Here is a 22,543-nt window from a genome sequence, read left to right on the forward strand (position 1 = left end):
TTTTTAATGCAATGTTTAGTTTTGTGGTTCCCTTATGTGTTCATTTCTGTGTCCCAGCTTTTGTTAATAGCTGCTCTTGGTCTGCTTCAAGTGTCGTCTCATTTGTTTACCGTTTTATTTTGAAGTCTAGCTTTCTTACATCAGTTTTGCTTCCTGCCTGTGCTTTTCTCCTGATTGTTTGCACCTCTGTTTGCCTCCTGATTGGCCTCCTGTGTGTATAAATTGCCCGATCTTCCTTCTCTTAGAGCTCAAAGTGGTTGTTAATACTCCCTTGTATTCTGCCTTCACGCGTGCCTGGAGTTTCTGTTGTTTGTCTCTTTGAAGGATTTTGTATTCCTTTGTCCTCAACCTGAATAAAGGTTCGTTTTGAATCCTACATTGATTCAGCTCTGTCTGTGAGAGAGGCATGTGCTAGTATATATTATTATTATTCTTCATTTAACTTCTTTAACAAAAGAATTTCAACCAATATGACCTCGCCCTCCGCTACCACGCCCCCTCACCCCATCGTGACCACGCCCTCCATCATGACCAAGTAGTATGCAACATGTGTGCAAAAGTAATATTTGAAGTCATCGCATCCTTTGATATTTCACAAAGTTATTATTATTATTTATTTTGTAGCGCATGCAATGTTTTATCCTTTTATGTCAATGATTTTGCTAAATGGACTGAATCGAATGCTGTTCTGTACATCAGGTGCGAGTGAGTTGTAAATATGTTAAAGTTTGTAAAGTGAAAGCGATAAAGGGCCCATAAAAGAACACATTTAACATTAACCTTGAGCATCGTTTGGGTGAAGTGATAAGTGTGCAAGCTTCACTAAAATCAGACCAGTACTGTAGGCCTACGACACCTGATGACCGAGCTTCACCAAGGCATCAGTCTTTCAGTCAGATGAGCTAAAAACAAGCACTGCGTGTTTTCTTCACTTGGGCTCTTTGGTAAAAATTCAATCACACATCAGGGGGCTGTTTTTGTAAAGGATATCATGACAGAATAATATTTAAACCCACCGGTGCAAGACAAAAACAAAACACTTAGAACTTTAGAGAACGCTTTTACCAAAAACGCTGGGACGCTGTATAACATATAAACAAAACAGAATGCAAGAATGTGCAAATCTCAAACCCATATTTTATTTGTAGAAATGATCAAGCAGAGACATTTTAGGATTTTAGGAAAAACCTCTCATTTTTAGTTCGATGGCAGCAACACGTCTTAAAAAAAGTTGGAACAGAGTCACTGACATGCAAAAAAACCATCTACAAATGGAATAACCCAGAATAATGCTGGTCAACATAAACAGGCATGATTCTGTCATGGAAATCACTGCACGGGCTTCCAGAAAACATCGTCTGAACACGGATCACAATGACAGCCACTAAAAGCTCTCTCAAGCCAAGAAGAAGCCACATGTGAACACGATCCAGACACAGTGCCTCCTTCTCTGAGCCGAAGCTCTTTTAAAATGGACTGAGTCAAAGTAGAAACTGTTCTCTACTCAAATCATTCAAGATGTGAACTGACCCGCCTGCAGTCCCGACCTTTCAACAAAATGAAAAACACAACAAAAGAAGACACGGAACCTTTAAGCAGCTAAAATCCTCAATCAGACAAAATGGCACAAAAGTCCAGCAGCTGTTCTCCTCTGTTCCCAGATGTTTACAGACTGTTGTTAAAAGAAAAAGGATGCTACAGAGCGGTTATCACTGACTTGTCCCAACTTTTGAGATGTTTTGCTGCCATCAATTCAAAATGAGTTTCTTAAAAATTGTACATTTTCTCATTTTAATGATTTGATTTGTTTTGTATGTTCTATTATAAATAAAATAAGAGTTAATGAAATTTCAACTCATTGCATTTCTGTATTTATTTACATTTTTCACAGCATCCCAGTTTTTTTCCTTTGATTGTGTTGTGTGTTTGTAATCGAGAATCTGAATCTTCTTTCAGTCAATGAAAGACGTGTATGCACGTATATAGCGCTGTTGTGAATGACCGCGGTGGGTTTAATGCCAACTGTCCACTCGTAATTGTTTTCCTTCTCAGTGACGCGCTCCGAGCAGAGGCAATGGGAAGTTACAGTAGATGAATGGCCAAATGAGGAGGAGAGAAGACTCATTACCTCCTCATTAATGCCAGATGCTGATGCCGACGGGGGTCAGATGGGAGAAACAAGACGTCACTGCAGCAGACGCAAACTGCAGATTGGATCAAGTGTCCACCCTAAACAGATTTGCTGTGTGTGTTTGAGAAGATGGGGACTGCCAGCAGGAGCACATAAACTTCAAAGAAGGTGAGGTCAGGTAAGGTAACGAGAAGGCAGCACAGGCCACATTCTGTAATACTTGGATTTTTTTTTTTGCTTTCGACTGGTCAGAGATCTAAAGAAACCGACTGATGGCACTTCTGAAACAGATGTGTTTTCCACAGACCTCCAGAGTGGGTTTCTAAAGCCCTTAATGGAGACTTCAAAGCAGCATGACTCTCTGATCGGGTTTTAAAGATGTAAACTAAGCGACCGTCCTGTAAATATTCACATGAGAGATGTCTTACGGCATGCCTGTGCGTGAAAGTGTAAGCGTGCACCTGCTGATATTTTCCATCTCACTTTCACATTGTTAGTGTGTGTGTGTGCAATGAGATGAAATGAGGGGGGGGAAGCAAAGCCAGCCCTCTTTTACGCATCCACAGGTCGTGTCCTTGAGTTGTATACGAAGGTAGAAGAGTGTGCACATTTACTCACTGTACGCTTATACAAACAACACCTCAGTAAAGTTAAACAAGACATTAAATAGAGAGAAAAGGGGCCGCACGTCCCCTGAACATGAGGATATACTGAAGCAGGACACAAAGAGGATCTATTAACAGTCAGCAGCTCCATGGTCCCGTAGCCGGGGCTTCAACAACTAACTGCCCCCTCTAATAGCTAAAAGTCATTCTGTGTCTAAGCATTTCTTCCATCTTTCAAAGTATTGTGAAGTGTATTCATGTGCGTCGCCTTGAAACTGCAGGTTTCCACAGAAATGAACTCTGTTAAGTATAATCCGCATTTATTTTCAGAAATAAACGTCTTTTCTTGCTCCAGATGGATAAAATACATGTTCGTAAGAGCGTGCCTGTCAAGCTTTGTGTTTCTGGATGTGGTGGGGTGGGATTTTTTTCTACAGTATTCTGATAAAACACATTAGACCTTTTGCTGCGTTTGGGTAGAATTTGACACATTTTAAATGACAGTTTTCATGGATGTCTATTTTTCATTCAAGCAAGGCTTCAAATTAGCTGTGCAGTCACACAATCCCATTTTATTTAGCTTTGAGAGAGTTCCTCCTAAGGCTAACCCCTGTAACAAGTTCCAAGAGGTTCCTATTATGTACCATAAACGTCTGGGGGACAAAGACTGCGGGAACATACCAAGCAAACATTCTCGACCCTGGACCTACTTTTCTAGCAAGAGATCCACGTTCAGCAACCGATTAGATCATTAGAACAAGCATATGTATTCAAAACCTATTCAAACATAGGTGATATAATCAAATATAATACAATTAAATTTCACCTTTTACTGTTTAATATGAAAAAAATGTAAGAATAAGCTAAAATTCTCTCATTCGTTGTTGTTGTACTCTAAACTGTTTTAAGATGCAGGGATTTTGAAAAGATAAATGTCTGAAATTGTTTTATTTATTTTAAAAACAATCATCAGTAGTTTGCATAAATGGAGAAGAACTATAAATGACCATTAACAGTTTTGTAGTAAATCGATTAGCTGTCAGTCAATTATCTTTGTTTTAAAAGGAACAAGGACACATGCATTTAATTTGTCCATTTAGCTGGATCTCTGTTTTACATGGAAACAACGTCCCCATCGGCCCATCTCTAGTTATTGTTAGCTGACAAAAGGTGATCTTTTTCAGTAATTTTTGTCTGGGAAAAAAATGCTGTGTTTTGACAGGTATTAAAGACTCCATAAGATACCATCATACAAGGAAAAATAAAAAATAAAAATAAAATATGACCATCAAGTGGACCATTATGGCAAAAGCCATAATGGTCTGCTTGGGAAAATAAATCTGTTGGAGTTTTTTCTTGGCCTTCAGACAATAATTCTGATTGCTACAGTGCCGGATAGGACATCCAAAAAAAGAAGTCTTCCACATTTTTCACACGTATTCTTTCGTCTTTTACGGTACTTGCAGGCTGCAGTTGCACTTCATATTTACAACTCTAGAAATATATTAACTTGCACAGCTAATGTCGATTAGCAAATTCTGCTTTTATCCTCATCTGTCTCTAAATAAAGTGCATCTGCCACTGCTACAATTTTGAGCCCTTTGCAAGAATGCAAAGCTTGACAGGCTTACAAACAGAAGGATTGGTCACCTTTTAATTGATTTTAGAAGTTCATTAACACTTTTGAAGCAGTCTTATCTCAGCAGGTGTATAAAAAGGAAGATTTTATGCTACACAGAAAGTGACTGGTTGTGTGCCTCTGGCAGCAACAGCAGTGTGTGCGGATGTCGAACTGATAGTTAGCCTTAGCAGTGATAACACAGCAGAGCGCCACTGATGTAAGTGGAAATCTAACAGCAGTTAAATAAAAATGTTTGGCTACATTACTTGGTGTCCAACTGATCTGATCTCCGAGACGTGCAAAGCTTAGCACCAAAATGCATCCAAAAGAAGTTGAATAAAGAAACAAAATTGCACGGATTACCATGTTAATCTGATCCATGTCTGTGAAACCATCGTCGCAAAATCTCCATCAACATTTTAAACACATTATTTTGCCTCTCATTAAACTTCATTGAGTCCACTGAAAACTTCTTTACCACCTCTTCTTCCCGACTCTTCACACTGCCGAGCTGGAGACCTGGAGCCAGCCCACCTCTGTGTAGGCCCCCGTCACATGCCAGTACACCGCCCCCATCAGTTTGGTCCACACCATCTGCACCTCTGCCGTGAAGAATTCTGGGAAATCTTCAGAAAACACCTCCAGCATCACACTGCTCAGGATCTGAGAGGAAGAGGTGACAAACAAATTTCATTAAGCGAGCCACAGAGAGACGGAGAGCGAGGGGAAATGTGGCTATTGAGATAATAAGGGCGGGGGTGCGAGTAATGCAGAAAAATTGTGTTCTGTGGGTAAAGCGGGAACAGCGTGATGGAGAAATAGGAATTCATTTCAGCGTTACAGAGAAGTGGGCGAGACAGGTGAGAATTGAAAATGATAACTGTAAAACATGAAAGCAGTGGGTGGACAGGCGAAACAAAGGAACAGAAATGACAAAGTCGAGAGAAAGAGCAGCAGAGGTGGCTAAAGCAAAAGCACAGAGTAAGTGTGGCAGCCCGCCATAAAGTCAGCTGACCTGGGCAGAACTGGGGCAATAAAACCAAACTGCTGATGCTGATTTAACAAAAGCTTCTCAACACGAGGTTATGAGGGGGGGGGTTCTATCAAAGCTTTGAGTCATATTTGACATGTTATGTGACACCAAACAAAAGGATTTCTATCGGCTGAGCAGCTGCATGAATGTGATATGGATGAAAGTTACCGTGCTGGCAAAATCAAAACTATAGCCCTCTTTGTGTGGTTTTACCTGGAGACATAAAGTGATTTGTTACAGATTTGCAACAAAGAGGGGATATGCCGAACATGGTCACCTCAGACACATAGCTCCGGCTCTGAGCACAGAAGCCCCGCCTACCATCTATTCAAGCCTTCTGTTTGCAAGGAGCTACAACAGCTCGTTTTAGAACAAAGGCTGAAGCAAGGCTTAGCTTCTCATAAAACGTGGACTAAAATAGTGTGTTTAAGGTTTGTTATGAACAGGTAAAAATAATTAATTATTATTAATGTGATTTATGTAAAAGCTGTTCCAGTAGAGTCCAAGACTACATCCTATATGGAGCTGAACACATGACGTCTCCATAGGAGGAAGCACAAAACATGCTGGGAACGTGCTGGAGAGGTTGAAGCTTTTAGGACATAAATGTATCTTTGTTTGTTTTGTGTTGGGGTTTTTCTTTGTTTGTTTGGTTGGTTTGGGGTTTTTTTTTGGTTGGTTGGTGGGGGGGGGGGGGGGGGGGATTATTGCTAAACTGTCAAAGCATATGAGGCTTTGTTTTCTTCTAAACAATCTTCAATGGCAGTAGAGGATATCCACTTTGTCTCCCTCTTTCTAAAAAAATCCTTTACATGAACGTATGGCCTTCAGTTTACTTGGGTGAGAGAATATATTGTACAGAGTAAAAGACCTAATCTTCCCATTCGTAAGACCACAGATTAGAAATTATCTAATCAACTTGAAGGTGAGGCTAACTGTCACTCAAATGTGACGACAGTTGGAGTTAAGAATTACCAAATAACCCAACGTGTAAGTCTTTGGACTGTGGGAGGCACAGGGAGAGCATCAAGCTCCACACTGGGGTGTCTCCAGCTTGCTAGTGGACTCAAACCCAGGACCGTCTTGCTGTGAGGCAACAGTGTTAACTGCGGCACCACTATGCCACAAACCCTTTATCTTATTAAACTAAATGAATAAAGGTAGTTGATGATGATCTGGTAGGATTTATTTCTGTATCCTGCCCAGTGGCTGGCATGAAGAATGTGATCAGTGAACAGTGTGGGCTCTCGTATTTCATCCAGTTATTAGATCTAAGGACTTCTGGTTGTATCGATGTCTGTACGGAGCGTTTGGACATTCAGGAAGCAACTTGGTGCTTCCTTGAGTCACTGCGGTTTTGTTTTATATTTCTCAAACATAAATGTTGCAGTATACAGTCCTCAGAGGTGATTATCAGGTCATTGTGTTTGTTTGGTACCTAATTCGCTTGGACAAACATCTGGATGTTCTCCTTCAGTCGTTGTTGCTTGTTTCTTGTTCCCATATCTCCCCACTGTTCCTTGTACAGAGCTTCTTAGTTTTTTCTCACTTATATGTGCAGCACCTTCAGTTTTACCACCTGGCTGTCAGTTTCAGTTTTGTCTCAGCTATTAAGCCAACCTTAAAAAAAAAAAAAACACACAAAAAAAACTTCAGGCCATAATGTGACACATTATGAAAAAAAACAGGAAGTATGAAATGTATGACTGGCCTAAAAAAAAAAATTTAAAAAAAGTCGGGCGTTGAACACGTGAGGTTGAAAATTCAAGGAATATACAGTGGGACTAATTTTTTTAATGACCTATTCACAGAGTGATCAATGCAGGTCTAATTGGTGGTAGAGTTTTCTCTCGTTACTGTTGCGTTTATGAACCAACACAACATTCAGAAGACTTGAAGAGAAATAATCTACTTCCCCCGTCAGATGGAGCAGGAGGAACACTGAATGTAACACAAGTGTTATGTAAAAAACATGAGCTGTATACAAAAATGAGTTTAAGACATTTTTAATTGGTTCTGATTCTGTCTACGCTTCTCTAAAAGCTAACTTTTTAATGTGCTCCAGGTTTGTGGAAAACTGTATTTACTTGTGAAGCACCTTACACATATAAGTTTTTACAGAAAGCTATAGGCAAAGTAAAGACTGATGTTGTTGCTGGGTTTTTTGGGGTTTTTTTTTTTTAAATTGTGCATAAAACTTTTTTTAATTTAAAAAGATAGCAAGAGAGAAGGTTCACATGATGGTAATGTGGACAGTGGAAATATTGGAGAAAGGATGTTGAATATTGAGCTGCTAGTCAGGAGGAAAAGATTCAGAGGAGATTCATAGATGTAGTGAAGGAGGCAATGCAGAGAGTTGGTGTGACAGAGGAGGATATTTGGGATAGTGTGAGAGAGACATTAACTCCTGCGGCATGTAGTTGTTTCTTAAGTGGCCGCTGTTATTTTACTGTTGTGGGTTTTTCTATATAATGTATTTGTTTCACTTTTTTTGTTGCAGTGGTTGATATGTTATGGGACCAAAAAGCTGCCACCTGGCATTTCTCTCACTTGTAAAGGAGATTTGATCTTAACAGGACTTATTAGTGTCACAGCTCTCCGCATATATACGTGTCTTTTTTCAGGAATTTGGACTGTTCGTCCACATATAAATCACTGAAAACTAATTTTCTGAAAAACTCCAGGGTGTAGATTTTCAGAAGGATTGTTCCCCTGCTAAATAAAGGACTGAATCTTATATCAGATGAGGATAGGACATCCCTCTCCCAAAAGTCCAGCCGTTGGTCTTCTCATTTGTCAGATGTTTATGGACTATTGTTAAAAGATTAGGGAATGCTCAATATTCCACGATTCTTTGTTTTCTTAGTGTATAGATAGCTTCATGTATTTCCCCCTTAATTGCCTCAGTTTAATAGTGGGAGTTTAATTCTTCCCACAGTGCTCTATCCTCTTGTGTCAAGTCTCCTGTAGTAAATCCCTGTATGCATTTTCCCACTTCCTGTTTTATCTTGTGAATTAGTGTTCCTTGTGCTTTGCTTCCAGCGTGCTTCCCTTGTCTCGTCTTGTGTCTCGTCTGTGATCTAGTTCAACTGTTTCATTTTCCTCATCTCTCTCCACTTCCCCAATCCTTCCCCGATCCAGGCACTGTTGGATCCTTCTCCATGTGTTTTCAAGCTTTTGTTTCTGTATTTTTCCAGGTTCTCTTTTTGGACTTGTGTTTTACCTTTTGAGTTATTTCAAACAGCTTGCTTTAAGATCAGTCTTCCTGCGTCTGTGTTCGGGTTAGGATTAGTAATGTAAACATCATGATCAGAATGTCTGGCAGGCAGAGAGTGGACCCAGAGTGCAGGACTCAACAGATGGAAGCAAACTTAAAATCACAGCTTTATCTATGCTAGCAAAAGCAACACAGGGTTGAAAAGGAACAAGCTTGAGGCTAAACAGATGGACAGAGGCACACACACCATGAGAGAAAAGAAGGACACACAGATAATATGTACACAAGAGGAGATTAGGGCAGAGTGGAGACACCTGGGAGCACAGCTGAACAGAATGTGGCAAAACAAAGCAAAAAGAGGAAGCACATGAGCAAGGGACTATCAAAATAAAACAGGAAGTAACATATGCTGAGACCAGGACTAAGACGTACAAGCTTGGCAGAACAAACAATGGAACGGGACACAAAAGGAGACAGAAAGGGTAACAAAATATGGAGATACAACTGATGATAAGACACAGAGATGAGACTAGGACAGAATGAACACGAAAGGCAACAAACTGCTTCTTTCACAAATTTCCCAGGTGGTGTTAGGGCAGCTTTGGATTTCATTATTATAAGATGGTTTGGATTGAGAGGTTCAGTTGCCTTTGGGTAACTGATACCATCAACAGTCAAGAGGTGACTATTTACAATAGACTTGGCTTCACAAAACAGAGTTCAAAGAGAGCCATCATCCTCCTGCACACTGAGCAGTAGTGGCGTTCAGCATGTTATGAATGGTCCAAATGTGGCGTTCCCAGACGCCACCTGCATGACTTGCAGAAGGAGCATTGAAAATGAACTCCCACTATCTGTCTACCAGGAAAGCTTCCAGTGCCTGTATGTCACATTACTTGAGAGCTTCTCTGAATTCATTTTTAGCTCCTTCGAAGTTTGTGCCCTGGTTACAGTGAGTTGGCAAACAGCTCCTCTCAGGCTAATGAAGCATCTAAGTGCATTTATCGATGCATCTGTTGATAAGTCTTCTAGCGTCTCAATGATTATGGTAGGATCTCAGGTTCCAGTAAAAATTTGTTGTGACAGAATGTCTGCTGCGCAAAGACCTCTCGAGGCGTGGTCAGCTGCGACTGAGCTAAATTGAGCACATGGAAGCATGTAGCATAACTATAGAAAGAGAGAGAATTTACAGACATCTAAAAATGTAACTAATGTTGTACCAAAGACTTTTATGCAGCTTATTCTTGTTAAGCGCAAGACAAGCTGCTCTATACAGGTTACACGTCTGAATGTCTCTGTCATTCACGCTACTGCGCACAGAGCTCCAACAACTCCAGTAACGGCAATTTTATGGAACAGACAAGCGGTTTACTACATGAAGTAATAAAACAAGAAGCAAGAGCTAGAAATATAAATAACTACAAGGCTCTAAGAAATACTAAACTCAAGGCAAATATAGAGCTAGAACATAAATATTCCTTAAATCCAAAAGAACAAATCATAAATCCAAAAATAAAACTCAACACAGGGTTAAAGATCTGGGACTAAATTAATGCATTTGTTATTATTGGTTTTTATGCCCATGCATGTTTTTACATTATACAGAACAACGATTACAAGATAAACTTGATGCTCCATAAAATTCTTCCATAATTTGTTTGCATGTGTCTAAGTAAAGATTGAAGCCTCCAGCTTCACAAAAGCTTGAAGTATTTCTATTAAAAACACACACAAAGCAAAACACTGCAGCTACATTTGAGAAATAAAACAGAAAAACAAGTAAAACAGGAATTCTGTCCTGAGTAAAGTGGCAAAAGTGAAATATCCCCCATGATATTAGACTGGTAATGAGACAATTCTTTGGGCTGCTTTGATAATTGAAGGGGCTGCTGAAGCAAGAAAATACCTTTATTAAACTGCTAGTTATTCAGGATAGAGAACCCCTGACAATAATCTTTTGCCGTGCTTTGTTTCGCAGACAACATGTTTAAAAGTGTTTAAAACAAAGTCTGAAAAAAAAAAGCCCAAAAAACGGGTCATTTTCGAAAGTTACCTTAAAGTACACGGGTTCCACTTTGTGTTTGATAGCGTGGGCTTTTCCCACCAGGGCCAGCACCGACGACACCTTCTCAGGGTCGTGGAGGTTTTCCACCACACTGTTGATGGCATTCATCACCCTGCAGGCATGCTGCCGGAGTTGGCTGCTCCGTGCCATCTCCTCAGGATCCTCCAGGTGCTGAAACTGGCTAAAATACTGTTTGGCCGATGGGAAGTTGACAAAAAACCTAAAGAGGTGAATAAAATTCATCATTAAAATATGAAAGCAAAATTATTTTTTTTTACATTCCAGGTTGATGTGTGTGAATGAATACGTCAGTGTTTTTACATTTTGGACTAGTACTGTCCACAGAGGATGAAGTCTGCTGATCAATTTCTGATTTTTACTTGGGAACCACGAATAACCACATAATAATATATGCAGCACCCCTTTCTAAAACTACCTATACTACTAAAAGTAGCAAAAGTCAGTTATTGTTTACAGTTTTTGTTATTTTTCTACACAGACTTAAAAAATCAAATGAGGGAAAGATTCAGAATAAAATACGGCTTATCGTCCCGAACCCCTCATTCATCAAAAGCTTGTACTCAAACATATGACTGTAAGTTAAAAATAATAGTTGAGATTGAACTGTATTTCCATTTCTATCAAAATTCAGGAGCTCCATAGTTCAATTAGATTTTAATTGGTCGCCTTAAGGTGGTTTATATTGTAAGGTAAAATATTAGAAAGAAACTCAAACAAAAATGTCCTACAAAACCAGGCTCAGGGAGGCATTTGGGGAAGGGGAAAGAGTAAAGAGCAAATGAGTTCATTAAGATATGACGTGGTAGGATTATTCGAGACGTGAGGAAAAACATGTTTGTAAGCAAAATTCAATTCTGACTTTAACAGGGAGCAAAAGAAGAAAAGCTAATATGGGAAACATATGGTTCCCCTTTCCAGTTCCAGTTAGTATTTTTGCTGCAGTGTTCTGGATCTCCTGAAGGTGTTAATACAAGACAATGATGGCGTGAGTCAAATGGAACAAAAGTCCGCTCCTGTATTGATGAGGTAAACGGCTGCCAACATGCCAACACACACACACAAAGATCATGGGCAGGCAACCATCTTCTCACTCGTGGCTGCAAAGCCTATAATGTCTGATCATCCAGCAAATAGCAGAAAAGGGGCCAAAACTGCACTTGCAGCTGGCTCATTTATGATTAATGCCATGAAAAGAAAGCCCCAAAGTTTCCACTACACTTTCAAGGTGTCATCCTTTAAGACTCTGATGACTTGGGGACAAAGATTTGACATGTCCACTGTAATCATTAAGGACAATTACAGGATTCAGTATATAACATTTTAAAGCCTTGAAGATAAAAAGCTTGTTATTTAAATAACTGAAGACTCTGAGGAACATTTGATTGAATTCACACATTTTCCGTGGAGAGAAAATGTGGTTTTAAAGTCTTTGAAACAGAGAAACAAGAAAAAAATAAACTTTTACAAAGTGGAATGAAGTAATCAGTGTTCTTCTCTGCTCACCGACAGTAAGTGTACTAACAGGATTTCTTTGAAATGGAAAATATATACACTGCACTTCCAGAGGAATTTCACAAAGAATGAGGAAAAGAAGATTTAAAACCCTGAAACCATATATTACAAGGAACAAAAGAATTAGGAAAACAGGAGCAACAAATAATCTTCATGCTGTTGTTTACATTTGAATATCTGTGACAGCTAAAACATCTAGCAAGGCTTTATTGGCACAAATCCCATTAGACAACGGCAATAACAGCAGCGGCAATATATCATAATGAGAAGCACACTTGCATTTGAAGAATGTGTCGACTTTGGCTTTATCCAAATTTACACATGAAATGAATGACCCAAAGCCATTTAGCCACTAAAACTATCATCCCAATGATACCCCAAAGCTTTTAAACTCTCTACATGCCATAAATTTTAATCAACCAGTCTCTCCCTCTCTCTCTTTCTAAGTTTTTGACAAAAAGTGCAATTCCTTTCTGTAAAGTGTTTAATTCGCCTTGGCACCATCCATGCAGCAGGAAGTTCCCAGCAGAAACCTTTACATTACAGAAGCACTGATGAGACACTGCAGTCAAGACTGATCAGGCTCTTTGAGTGTAATTGGATGCAGGTGGGCTGAAGAGTGCCGTTTAATTTTCAAGCGTGGTGTATCAGACTGTAGCACGCTGAAAGACACCTACAGAGGTTGTAATATTAGAAATACATGTTAAAGCATGTATGTTGTTTAGCTTCAGCAATATCCTAGTTATGTGTATGTGTGTGTATGTATGCTGAGATTTAACTGAAAGGTAAAAGATAATTGTTTGCCTTCTCAAATAAATATTATCAAGCAAACTGGTGACATATGCAGGTGGCATGGCCGGTTTGAATGAACTATATGCGATTGATGTTTTTTTGGGCATGTTAGGCTGATTGGGAACCAACTTAGCAATCCTCTGGACGTATTCCACAACTGGTACGAGAGTAGCTGCTCAAGGTTTTTGGTTTCCCTTTAGTAAAATCTTTGGCAAACAGTGCCCTGCAACAAAAACCTCATTGTGATTGCTTTGGTTGCTAGAGTTGCCACAGTTGCATGGAAGATGCTGACTTGTCTGCAAGCACTCAAATAGCCCCAAACAGCAACGATGCTTGACACAAACAAGATCCAGTTGCCTTCTAGGTAAAAGCTGTTTTACCACTAAAAGAACAACTTCTACTTTGAAGGTGAACAGTCTGTTTCCTGTTTGTGCTACATTTGTCACAGTTTCTCAACAGTCATAGTAGCACTGTATGCTACTTGGTAACCACTGAAATTGGTCACAATGGGATCACAGGCCAATCACTGGGCCTATGTAAACGGGGCTTAGCAGTTCATTTTAGAATGAATGCCACAACCACGTGCAGCAGACTGGGAACTACTTATTTTCTAAAAAATAAAATAATAATTTAAAAAATTTAAAAAAAATCCTAAAAGTGAAGCAAACTCAGAAGTGGCAGAAACTGAATTCCTCTTAAGGCCACTGATTCCAAAGCAAGTGAATCCTCAGACTGCCATGGTATAATGTCTACGTTTACAGCATTAAACAGCATTTACAGATTTGGAAAAACAGATTTGGTCTTGGATATTTTCCCTCTTCATATGAACTCTGAGATGAATGGCTATCTTCATTAAGTTGGCTCTCTTTGCTGTGTTTGTGCTGTTGAAGACTTTTGGAGTATTTTTTACAGATTTTCTGACTAATATCATGGCTGCAAGGTGCAGACCACCCAAGATGTTTATGTTTGGTGAGTACAATTATAGGGTTTGGCTTTTTTTAGACTGTTGCTTAACCTTGATTAGCTGGTATGTGGGATTGTGTATTGCACCTGTACAGTTTATAAACTCATCTTGTTGCCCTAGCTCACTTGTGTTAGCTGATAAATTACGACTCAGCCTTTTTTATTCATATCACAGAGGTAAAAACACAAAATATTAAAGATTCAAAAATACAGACAGTGTGTTAGATCAATTTTTATGATGTCTATGAAAATGCCAAATTTTCTATCAGAATTATGATGAAAATAAATGGTGATTTATTTTTAATATAAATTCTTCTAAGGCTCAAAGGTGCGTTCCCTTTGATCGTGAGCAGGTAGCTTCCTGCTTGGCTGTCAGTGTAATGCAGTTTTCTGTTGTCTAAAAAAGAATATGGCTCACTGTGCTTATTTGTGCTAATTTTGCATTTCTAGCACTAATTTGCAAGAATTTGTCTTGATCTCGATCTGATGCAGATCTCCCTCTTTAAATGGGACTACACAACATTTTTATTATTATTCCATCCATATTTTTCCCGTGATCTTCCTCGCTCCACCCTCTTAACAAAACAAAAAACTCATGCTGAAATAAATTAAAACTTCCAATCCTGACTTCACCATCCACTGGGTGATGTCACGTTGGCTTTGTCCATCTTTTGTTTACAGTTATTTACAGCTATGTTACATCTGAAAAATGTTTAGTTTTATCACTCAATATATTGGCTCTTTGCAGTAGGGAATAATTTGAACATTCAGCAATATGATTGAACTGATTGGTAACAACTGACTTAAAATTTCAGCCTCAAAAAGATGAGCATCTTGGACCACTTTGAGCATTTTGGAGCCACATTTTGTTGTAGCATTTAAACCAGCGATCTCAATAAGGCATCTGTAAGAAACTGCTGTATCTTAAAGCCTTTAAAGTCCATTTATTTAAAACATAAATGTAACATTTTAAACATTATACCATGTTAGTAAATGGAGATATTTAGAGATGCATATTTTTTAGCACTGCTGTAGAAGATACGTTTGCCTTGACCTTGTTGAATTCATGTGAGTTGTTTGTGAAGCAGTACATAATGGCTTTTAATGCGAGAGTCCACAGAAAACATTTAAAGTACCTATAATTTGGTCACAACACATCAAAAAATATTTTGAGGAACATCCAGCTCGTACATTCAATGTTGGCGAAGCCCCATTTGTTGAAATCACAAATGTGTTTTATTTGTCCACAGCTTCCAGCATGAATGGTGTGAATGATCGGACTCAATAGGAGCGCGTTGGAAAGGTGAGACCTGCATTATTCTGCCAAACCTTCACACTGCACCCTGACATCCTCTAATGTTCACGCACAATGCCAGCTGAAACATTTTCCATTATTCAGAAATCCTGCATTAAATGTGAGGACGGAGATAATTTCTGATCTGATGTTTTCGCTTTAAAATGAAAACAGACAAGACAGTTTTATTTTTAATGTCGTCCCTATTCCTGTTAAAACTCTAAATCTATTTCTTTCACCTGTACTTTAATTTCACTTGCTGACTCCAAATCTGAAAACAGTTTTTGTCTAGTACGTCCCTTTTTTTTTAGTTATGATGTTCCAAGTAGTAGACAATTACAATGACTGGACATAAAGAGCAATGGCGTTCAGAAATTAAAAAATAAGTTTGATCTCCAGACAAGTGAAGCCAAAATATTAAAGAAGCCCTTTTTGCTGATCCTGTGAACCGATGCTTGACTGAATCAGCAGCACAGGGAGCATTAGTGCAGGTTGTCCAAAAATTTTCCTGGCAGTCACAGAGCACACAGTTATGCTGAGCTTTAACATGCTGAAGACATATCAGCTAATGAGTGCCAGAATTTCACTTTTTACATTCTGCACTCAGCTTTTTTTCCACCAGATCTGTCAGTTTCATGTCAGTGATGAGCATGGGAAAAGAACAAGATATAAAAGGGATGGAAAAATTATATTTAATCCAAGCATGATGGGTGACTACTGTTGAGTGTTACAAAGAGAGACAGATGCACAGTGCTAGTGCCTCAAACATTTTTAAGCATGCGGTTTTATTTTGAGCATAATATGTTATGTTTTAAAACCCTAGCTTTAGACTTAATGTTAAATGGCCTGTATTTGTATAGCGCTTTACTAGTCCCTAAGGACCCCAAAGCGCTTTACACAACCAGTCATCCACCCATTCACACACTGGTGATGGTAAGCTACATTGTAGTCACAGCCACCCTGGGGCGCACTGACAGAGGCGAGGCTGCTGGACACTGGCACCATCGGGGCCCTCTAACCACCACCAGTAGGCAACGAGTGAAGTGTCTTGCCCAAGGACACAACGACCGAGACTGACCAAGCTGGGGCTCGAACCGGCAGCCTTCCGATTACAAGGCGAACTCCCAACTCTTGAGCCACGATCGCCCCAATGTTAGAAATGTCATAGGTTTGCGCGTAGACTCATTGCACTCTTTGTTTGGTGGTGCTAAATTTTTCCTTCAGAAGTCATTTTTCATGGCAAGGTTTCAACAAGATGCTCTAAACGTGCTTTACAGATTTTGGTCTATGATGACATCATAGCATCACACTGTTGCTTCAGATTTGTTGGCTGCACGTCCGTGATGTGGATTTCTCGTTCTAACATATCCAAAGACCAAAGCTGCTCTGTGGGATTCAGAGCTGGTGACTGTGGAGGCCGTTGGAGTACAATTAACTCATTTTCATGTTCAAGAAACTTGTTGAGAGAATTTGAAGTCTGTGACATGAAGAGCATTATCCTGCTCGATTCAATTCAATTTTATTGATATAATGCGAAATCACAACAACAGTTGCCTCATGGCGCTTGATAATGTAAGGTAAACACCCTACAATAATACAATGAAACCCCAACAAGCAGATGATCCCCTATGAGCAAGCACTTTGGTGACGTTTTTTGTAAACAGAAGGAAACCTCTGGCAGAACTAGGCTCAGGGTCCAAAGTGTGCTGAGAAAAGATCCCTCACAGCATTACCACCCCCAGCTTGAACATTTGTTTGGCTAATTAGATATTTGCATTAACAGGCAGGTGAAGAGGAGTGCCTAATGAAGTGCCTGGTGAATGCATTTGATTACACAAAAAGGTTCTAGTTAAATTATGTCCTCATAATCATCAGTTTTACTCGTGACCATAAATACAGAGGTTCATAGCACTGGACATTTCAGTCCCGACCAAAAGTGGCAAACCAACCAACCAACTGATGAATCTGACAGGGAAGCAGAACATTGTTCTCAAACAGAGAAGGAAGCAAGTATTTTCAAAGCTTTGCCTCAAAGCTCTACTACAGAACAAAATGATTTATCTCTGATGTCCCTGTAGTGGGTTTGAGTTCTGACCAGTACCTAAAATCAGAGTTATTTTAGGTGAAGTAAATTCCATTCTTCAACCACCATGGTAGACTTAAGTATGGAGATAAACAAAGAGAAACTAAAACATCTTGTGGGATTCTAGTCACAAAGATTTGTTTTGACAAAGGGTTTGACAGTTTTCATCGCAGCAGCCTGTGGCCTCGCAGCAGCTCGGTGTGCGTGTGTGAGAGCGTTTCCACAAGCCTGGCTGCAGGAGGATGGCACAGATTAAGTACTGCTGGTTTTCACAGACAATGCAAAGCGTAGCTGTTAACACAACGCTTTTGAAATTTACATACAATGAGTGCAGTGACTGAAACAGCTGGATTTAAATACGCACACACACACACACACACACACACTTCTGCTCTGGCCCAGTTTAATTCTTCTCATTGCTTGAGCTAACTAAATTCCTCGTACCGTTATTTCCCCGCTGGAGTTTTGCCCTCAGCAGCTCTGCGACAATGCATCCACATCCCCCAGATCCTGTGTCATGCTAGGCTTACAAACACTTGTGTCGCATGCAGAGCCTCTAGCTTGGCTCTACCAGCTGTCACGATACGTAAACAGTCTTTATAATTCAGATGCTCTCTACTCTGCTTAGACAAACATGAAAGTTAACTGTAGCGCTTAGAGAAAACAAGACTTCTCTCTGATGTTTTCTCTGTAGAAAAAAATTGTTTCTGTGCCAATCCTCTTGTGTTGGAATGATAAATGTTTAATTCTCTGTAGCCAAGCCATGGTTGTATAGTACATTACAAGAAACATGGCAGGAATACAAGGGGAACATCACTTTGCACAGAAAAAAACCTTGTTCTGATCTGAAATCTCAGCGCACAAAAGGCTCTGTCACAGTTTCAAAAACAGACTCTAAAGATTTGAATGATTCAACTGTTTCTTTTTTTTAATTTTATTTCAGGCACATTTGTTTTGGCCTAAGCATTATTCAGCCCTGTATCTCAGGAATTTTAATTTTTTTGAATGATTCACAAGACACAGGGGGAAAAAGTGTGACTGTTATGTAACAAGATGGAGGATAGTTAAATATATTAAACCGGCTGAACCAGATCACTATTTAATAAAAGTCTACAGAGGAAATGCTAGCTGTCCTTTAATTCACTTTATATGTAAATAATAGCTGTAAATCTTTCAGTGTGACGAGAAAAATGATCAGTTGTCAGCACACACATATTTTTACGGTTGAAGTGTCTGCTTTACCCTCCCCAGGCCTGGCTATCATGACCCTGGGTCTGACTTTAGGTTTTCTTTAACTTTTGAGGGTTTTTTTCAGATGTCCATAATTTTATTTATTGATCTTCATTTCTTCTTGAGCATTTTTGGAACTTTTAGTTTATCATATAATTTAGTCTCAACTTTACAGTTTTATTTGTTTACTGCAGTGTCTTCTGTCTCACCTCCCTGTGTCAATTTCTCTTTAACTTTATTCTTGAGTCTATTTTTCCCTGCATATGTAATCTCACTTCCTCTTCTATTTTGGCAGTTACTTGCCTCTGTTGTCTTGTGCTTTACTTCACCTCCTGTCTTGATTGTTTGCACCTGTGTCTTGTTTTCCCCAGCAATGTCCACTTTCATTGATTTTTCCCTTCTTGCTGTAGATCACTATCTTTCCCTGAGTCTCTAAATCCACATTTATTGGTAACTTGAACAAAATTCTGTTCCACATACAAATTTTGATGACCGTTAAGTTGAACATGACACATGAAACAAATGCAAACAGAGAACGTGACATCACATTTTCATCCAAAGAATTCGGATTTATAATGAACCTTTTTAGAAAACAGATCTCAATAATCGCAGTAAGTGTGACAACGTGCATGCAAAGTTTTGTTCAGATTACCCCACCTGTTAAGGCAGGGATACATTACATAGGTATACATACATATGCCACAATAATTACAATACACATTTTCTGTAATTGCAAAGCATGAAAAAAATAAATAAATTCTGAAGCCAGTATACAACCTGTCTATTAATGTTCTTATTTAGGACATGATAGTAAATACACACACACACACACACACACACACACACACACACACACACACACACACACATACATATATATATATATATATATATATATATATATAATTAGGGGTGCAACGATACTCGTATCGATATTGAACCGTTCGATGCAGTGCTTTCGGTTCGGTACGCATATGTATCGAACAATACAAAATTTGTAATTTATTTTATCAACTTTCCTTCTGACGATGCTGTCTGTGTTGAGCGCTCAGTGGATCTGCGCTCGACAGTGCAGCCTAGGCGGAGTAGTCGAACGCAGATTCACTCAGCGCAGGGCAAGCTAGCAAGACAGAAGTTAAGCTCTCCTGGCAACATGGCAAATTGAACCTCCCCCACCCTCATTCAGATCTGGCGTTTGGAATTATTTTGGTTTTCATGTGACGTATGACCCTGAAGGTAAGCGCGTCATGGACTAAAGTAAAACAGTATGTCGGATGTGCCATGCAATGCTCAATTACATGGGTGGGAACTAGTGTGTTAGCGCAGTTAGCTCGTTAACGTGTTGGCCGTCTAGCCCCATGCACGGGGCGATCGGCGGTAGCTCGTTAACGGAGATTTGCCGTGTTGTGGTGTTAAGGTCATTTCAACGAGATTAACGCTGACAGCACTAGTGGGAACACAACGAATATGACTGCACATTTACGCCGACATCATCCTAGTGCAAAGACAAGTGGAAGCAGACAAAAACAACAAGCACACCCATATGGAAAAGAAATAGTAAAAACATACATGATTTACTCATGAAAGTGGCCACTTTCTCATTACTTTCTTTTTTTTTTTTAGTATGTATACAAAACATACAAGTTTCATTATATAATTTTTCAAGGGATCTTATATGTGTTTTCACTCTTGTATGCTTTTCATACAAGTTTCACACAAGACAGATAAAAACTTTATAAGATTTATATATATCTTTTCCATATGGGCACATGCTACAAACTTTATCCGAGTCATTTAGACAGCCGTTAGCACATGATTCTCCTTATGGGGACCTATATGTTTAATATACTGCTGAGAATATAGCCCAGAAGAAGCGGATAGTATAGCTTTTATTTTGGAAAGAGACATTTCTCTGTAATAAACTCTCTTTTCCAAAGATGAGTGATTCCTCAATCAGATACAGGGCTTGCAAAATCGCTAGCCTGACGTCCCGGGGCTAGCGATTTTTCCAGTCGGGCTACCAAAATCTATCTCTGCCCTGCCCGTCGGGCTATTGTAGGAAGGAAAAATATATGTCAATGCTTTTGCATTCTTTCGGAAATGTAGCTGGGTAATTATGTCATTGGCATCGGTGAGCTACTGTCAATATGTGACATATTGAAATCGCGTTTGAATTTGCGCTTGTTTTTTGCTTTCACTTTGCAATCGCACGAACTGTGTATAGAGAGCGACAGCACTGATTGGTGAGTGATGATAATTTGTGCACCAATTCCTCTGACATCGTCTTATTAATCGTTAGCTTACTATGCAAACATGACAAGTGAAATCTCCCGCAGCAAGCTTAAACATGTGAGAGGTTGATCGCGCAGAGAATCGCTGACCGTTATGTGTGTGTGTGTGTAAAAGCAGGATATATATTTTAGTTCTGCTGAGCCAAATAAGACAGGTCAGGGTGAAGAATCTTATCTGGTGCGCGTCTTTTATTTTGACAGCGAATGCGCACATGCGGACCACTTATGTGCACCCGTGTAAATAACATAATGTTCTGCCGGGTGTGTTGTTGGTTTTCTCTCGATTTCTGAGTCGACAAGCGCCTTTGTTACTGGGACCAGTCATTTTAAGAAAGGCCCCCATTAGAACCCATGAGAAATGCAAGAAATGCATTATTGCTCAGTCTGCAATATCTTTCCCAGAACAAACACCAATTGCAAATAACATACTAAAAATAAACCTGAAAAATCTGTTTAGAACAGCGTACTATGTTGCAAAGAGTGAACTAACACTGGCAAAATTTAGCAGTCTTTGCAAACTTCAAAAAGCAAATGGCCTCGATCTTGGTTCCACTTGCCTCTTACCCGTGACTTCAGTGGAAATTTCAAATTCAGGATCTGACACAGACTGATTCATGTTCTACACAGTTCTTACAAGTTCATAGAAATTTCTGTTCAATTAGAACCAAGTATTTGAGTTAATGTTGTAATTTGTTTTTCAACAATTTTTTAATTAATGTTTTGTTTCCTTTACAATATTATACTTTAATGTATAATATTGTAAAGGAAACAAAACAAGAAACAAAACATCAATCAAAAAATTGCTCTCTTTTTTTATTCGGGCTACTTAAATTTATTTTGGGCTACCAAAAACTGAAGAGTTCCTGCCCGAAGGGCTGCCAGGGATTTTGAAATTTTGCGAGCCCTGAGATATATTTCTTTTTTTTATTTTATTTTTTGTTTCAGCAACATTAAATTTAAAAACTGTACTTTTGAGTTAAAATATATATTTATAATTTTAATAAATGACAAATTAAAAAGGCATGAACATTTTTTTTTGTATCGAAAAAATATCGAACTGTGACACCAAAGTATCGAACTGAACCGTGAATTTTGCGTATCGTTGCACCCCTAATATATATATATATATATATATATATATATATATATATATATATATATATATATATATATATATATATATTAGGGGTGCAACGATATTCGTATCGATATTGAACCGTTCGATACAGTGCTTTCGGTTCGGTACGCATATGTATCGAACAATACAACATTTGTAATTTATTTTATCAACTTTCCTTCTGACGATGCTGACTGTGTTGAGCGCTCAGTGAATCTGCGTTCGACTACTCCGCCTAGGCTGCACTGTCGAGCGCAGATCCACTGAGCGCTCAACACAGACAGCATAGTCAGAAGGAAGAGCGCAGGGCACCTCCCCCACCCTTATTCAGATCTGGCGTTTGGAATTATTTTGGTTTTCATGTGACGTATGACCCTGAAGGTAAGCGAGTCATGGACTAAAGTAAAACAGTATGTTGGATGTGCCATGCAATGCTCAATTACATGGGTGTGAACTAGTGTGTTAGCGCAGTTAGCTCGTTAACGTGTTGGCCGTCTAGCCCCATGCACGGGGCGATCGGCGGTAGCTCGTTAACGGAGATTTGCCGTGTTGTGGTGTTAAGGTCATT

General features: G+C 39.2%; 1 protein-coding gene across 3 annotated transcripts in view; it reads right to left on the bottom strand.

Moving 5' to 3' along the window:
* The window catches only part of cygb2 (cytoglobin 2), a 104,428-nt gene continuing 81,885 nt past the window's right edge, over positions 1 to 22,543 (bottom strand). For all 3 annotated transcript variants that reach the window (XM_082537277.1, XM_082537276.1, XM_082537278.1), the window contains exons 3-4: positions 10,661 to 10,892; positions 1 to 5,020 (exon numbers count right to left, since the gene is read on the bottom strand). In XM_082537277.1, the coding sequence (XP_082393403.1) occupies positions 4,856 to 5,020; positions 10,661 to 10,892 (397 nt within the window). In that variant the 3' untranslated portion in view covers positions 1 to 4,855. The remainder of the gene's footprint in view (positions 5,021 to 10,660; positions 10,893 to 22,543) is intronic.

Source organism: Aulonocara stuartgranti, assembly GCF_965226115.1.
Source record: "Aulonocara stuartgranti genome assembly, chromosome: 6".
Taxonomy (NCBI): Eukaryota; Metazoa; Chordata; class Actinopteri; order Cichliformes; family Cichlidae; genus Aulonocara; species Aulonocara stuartgranti.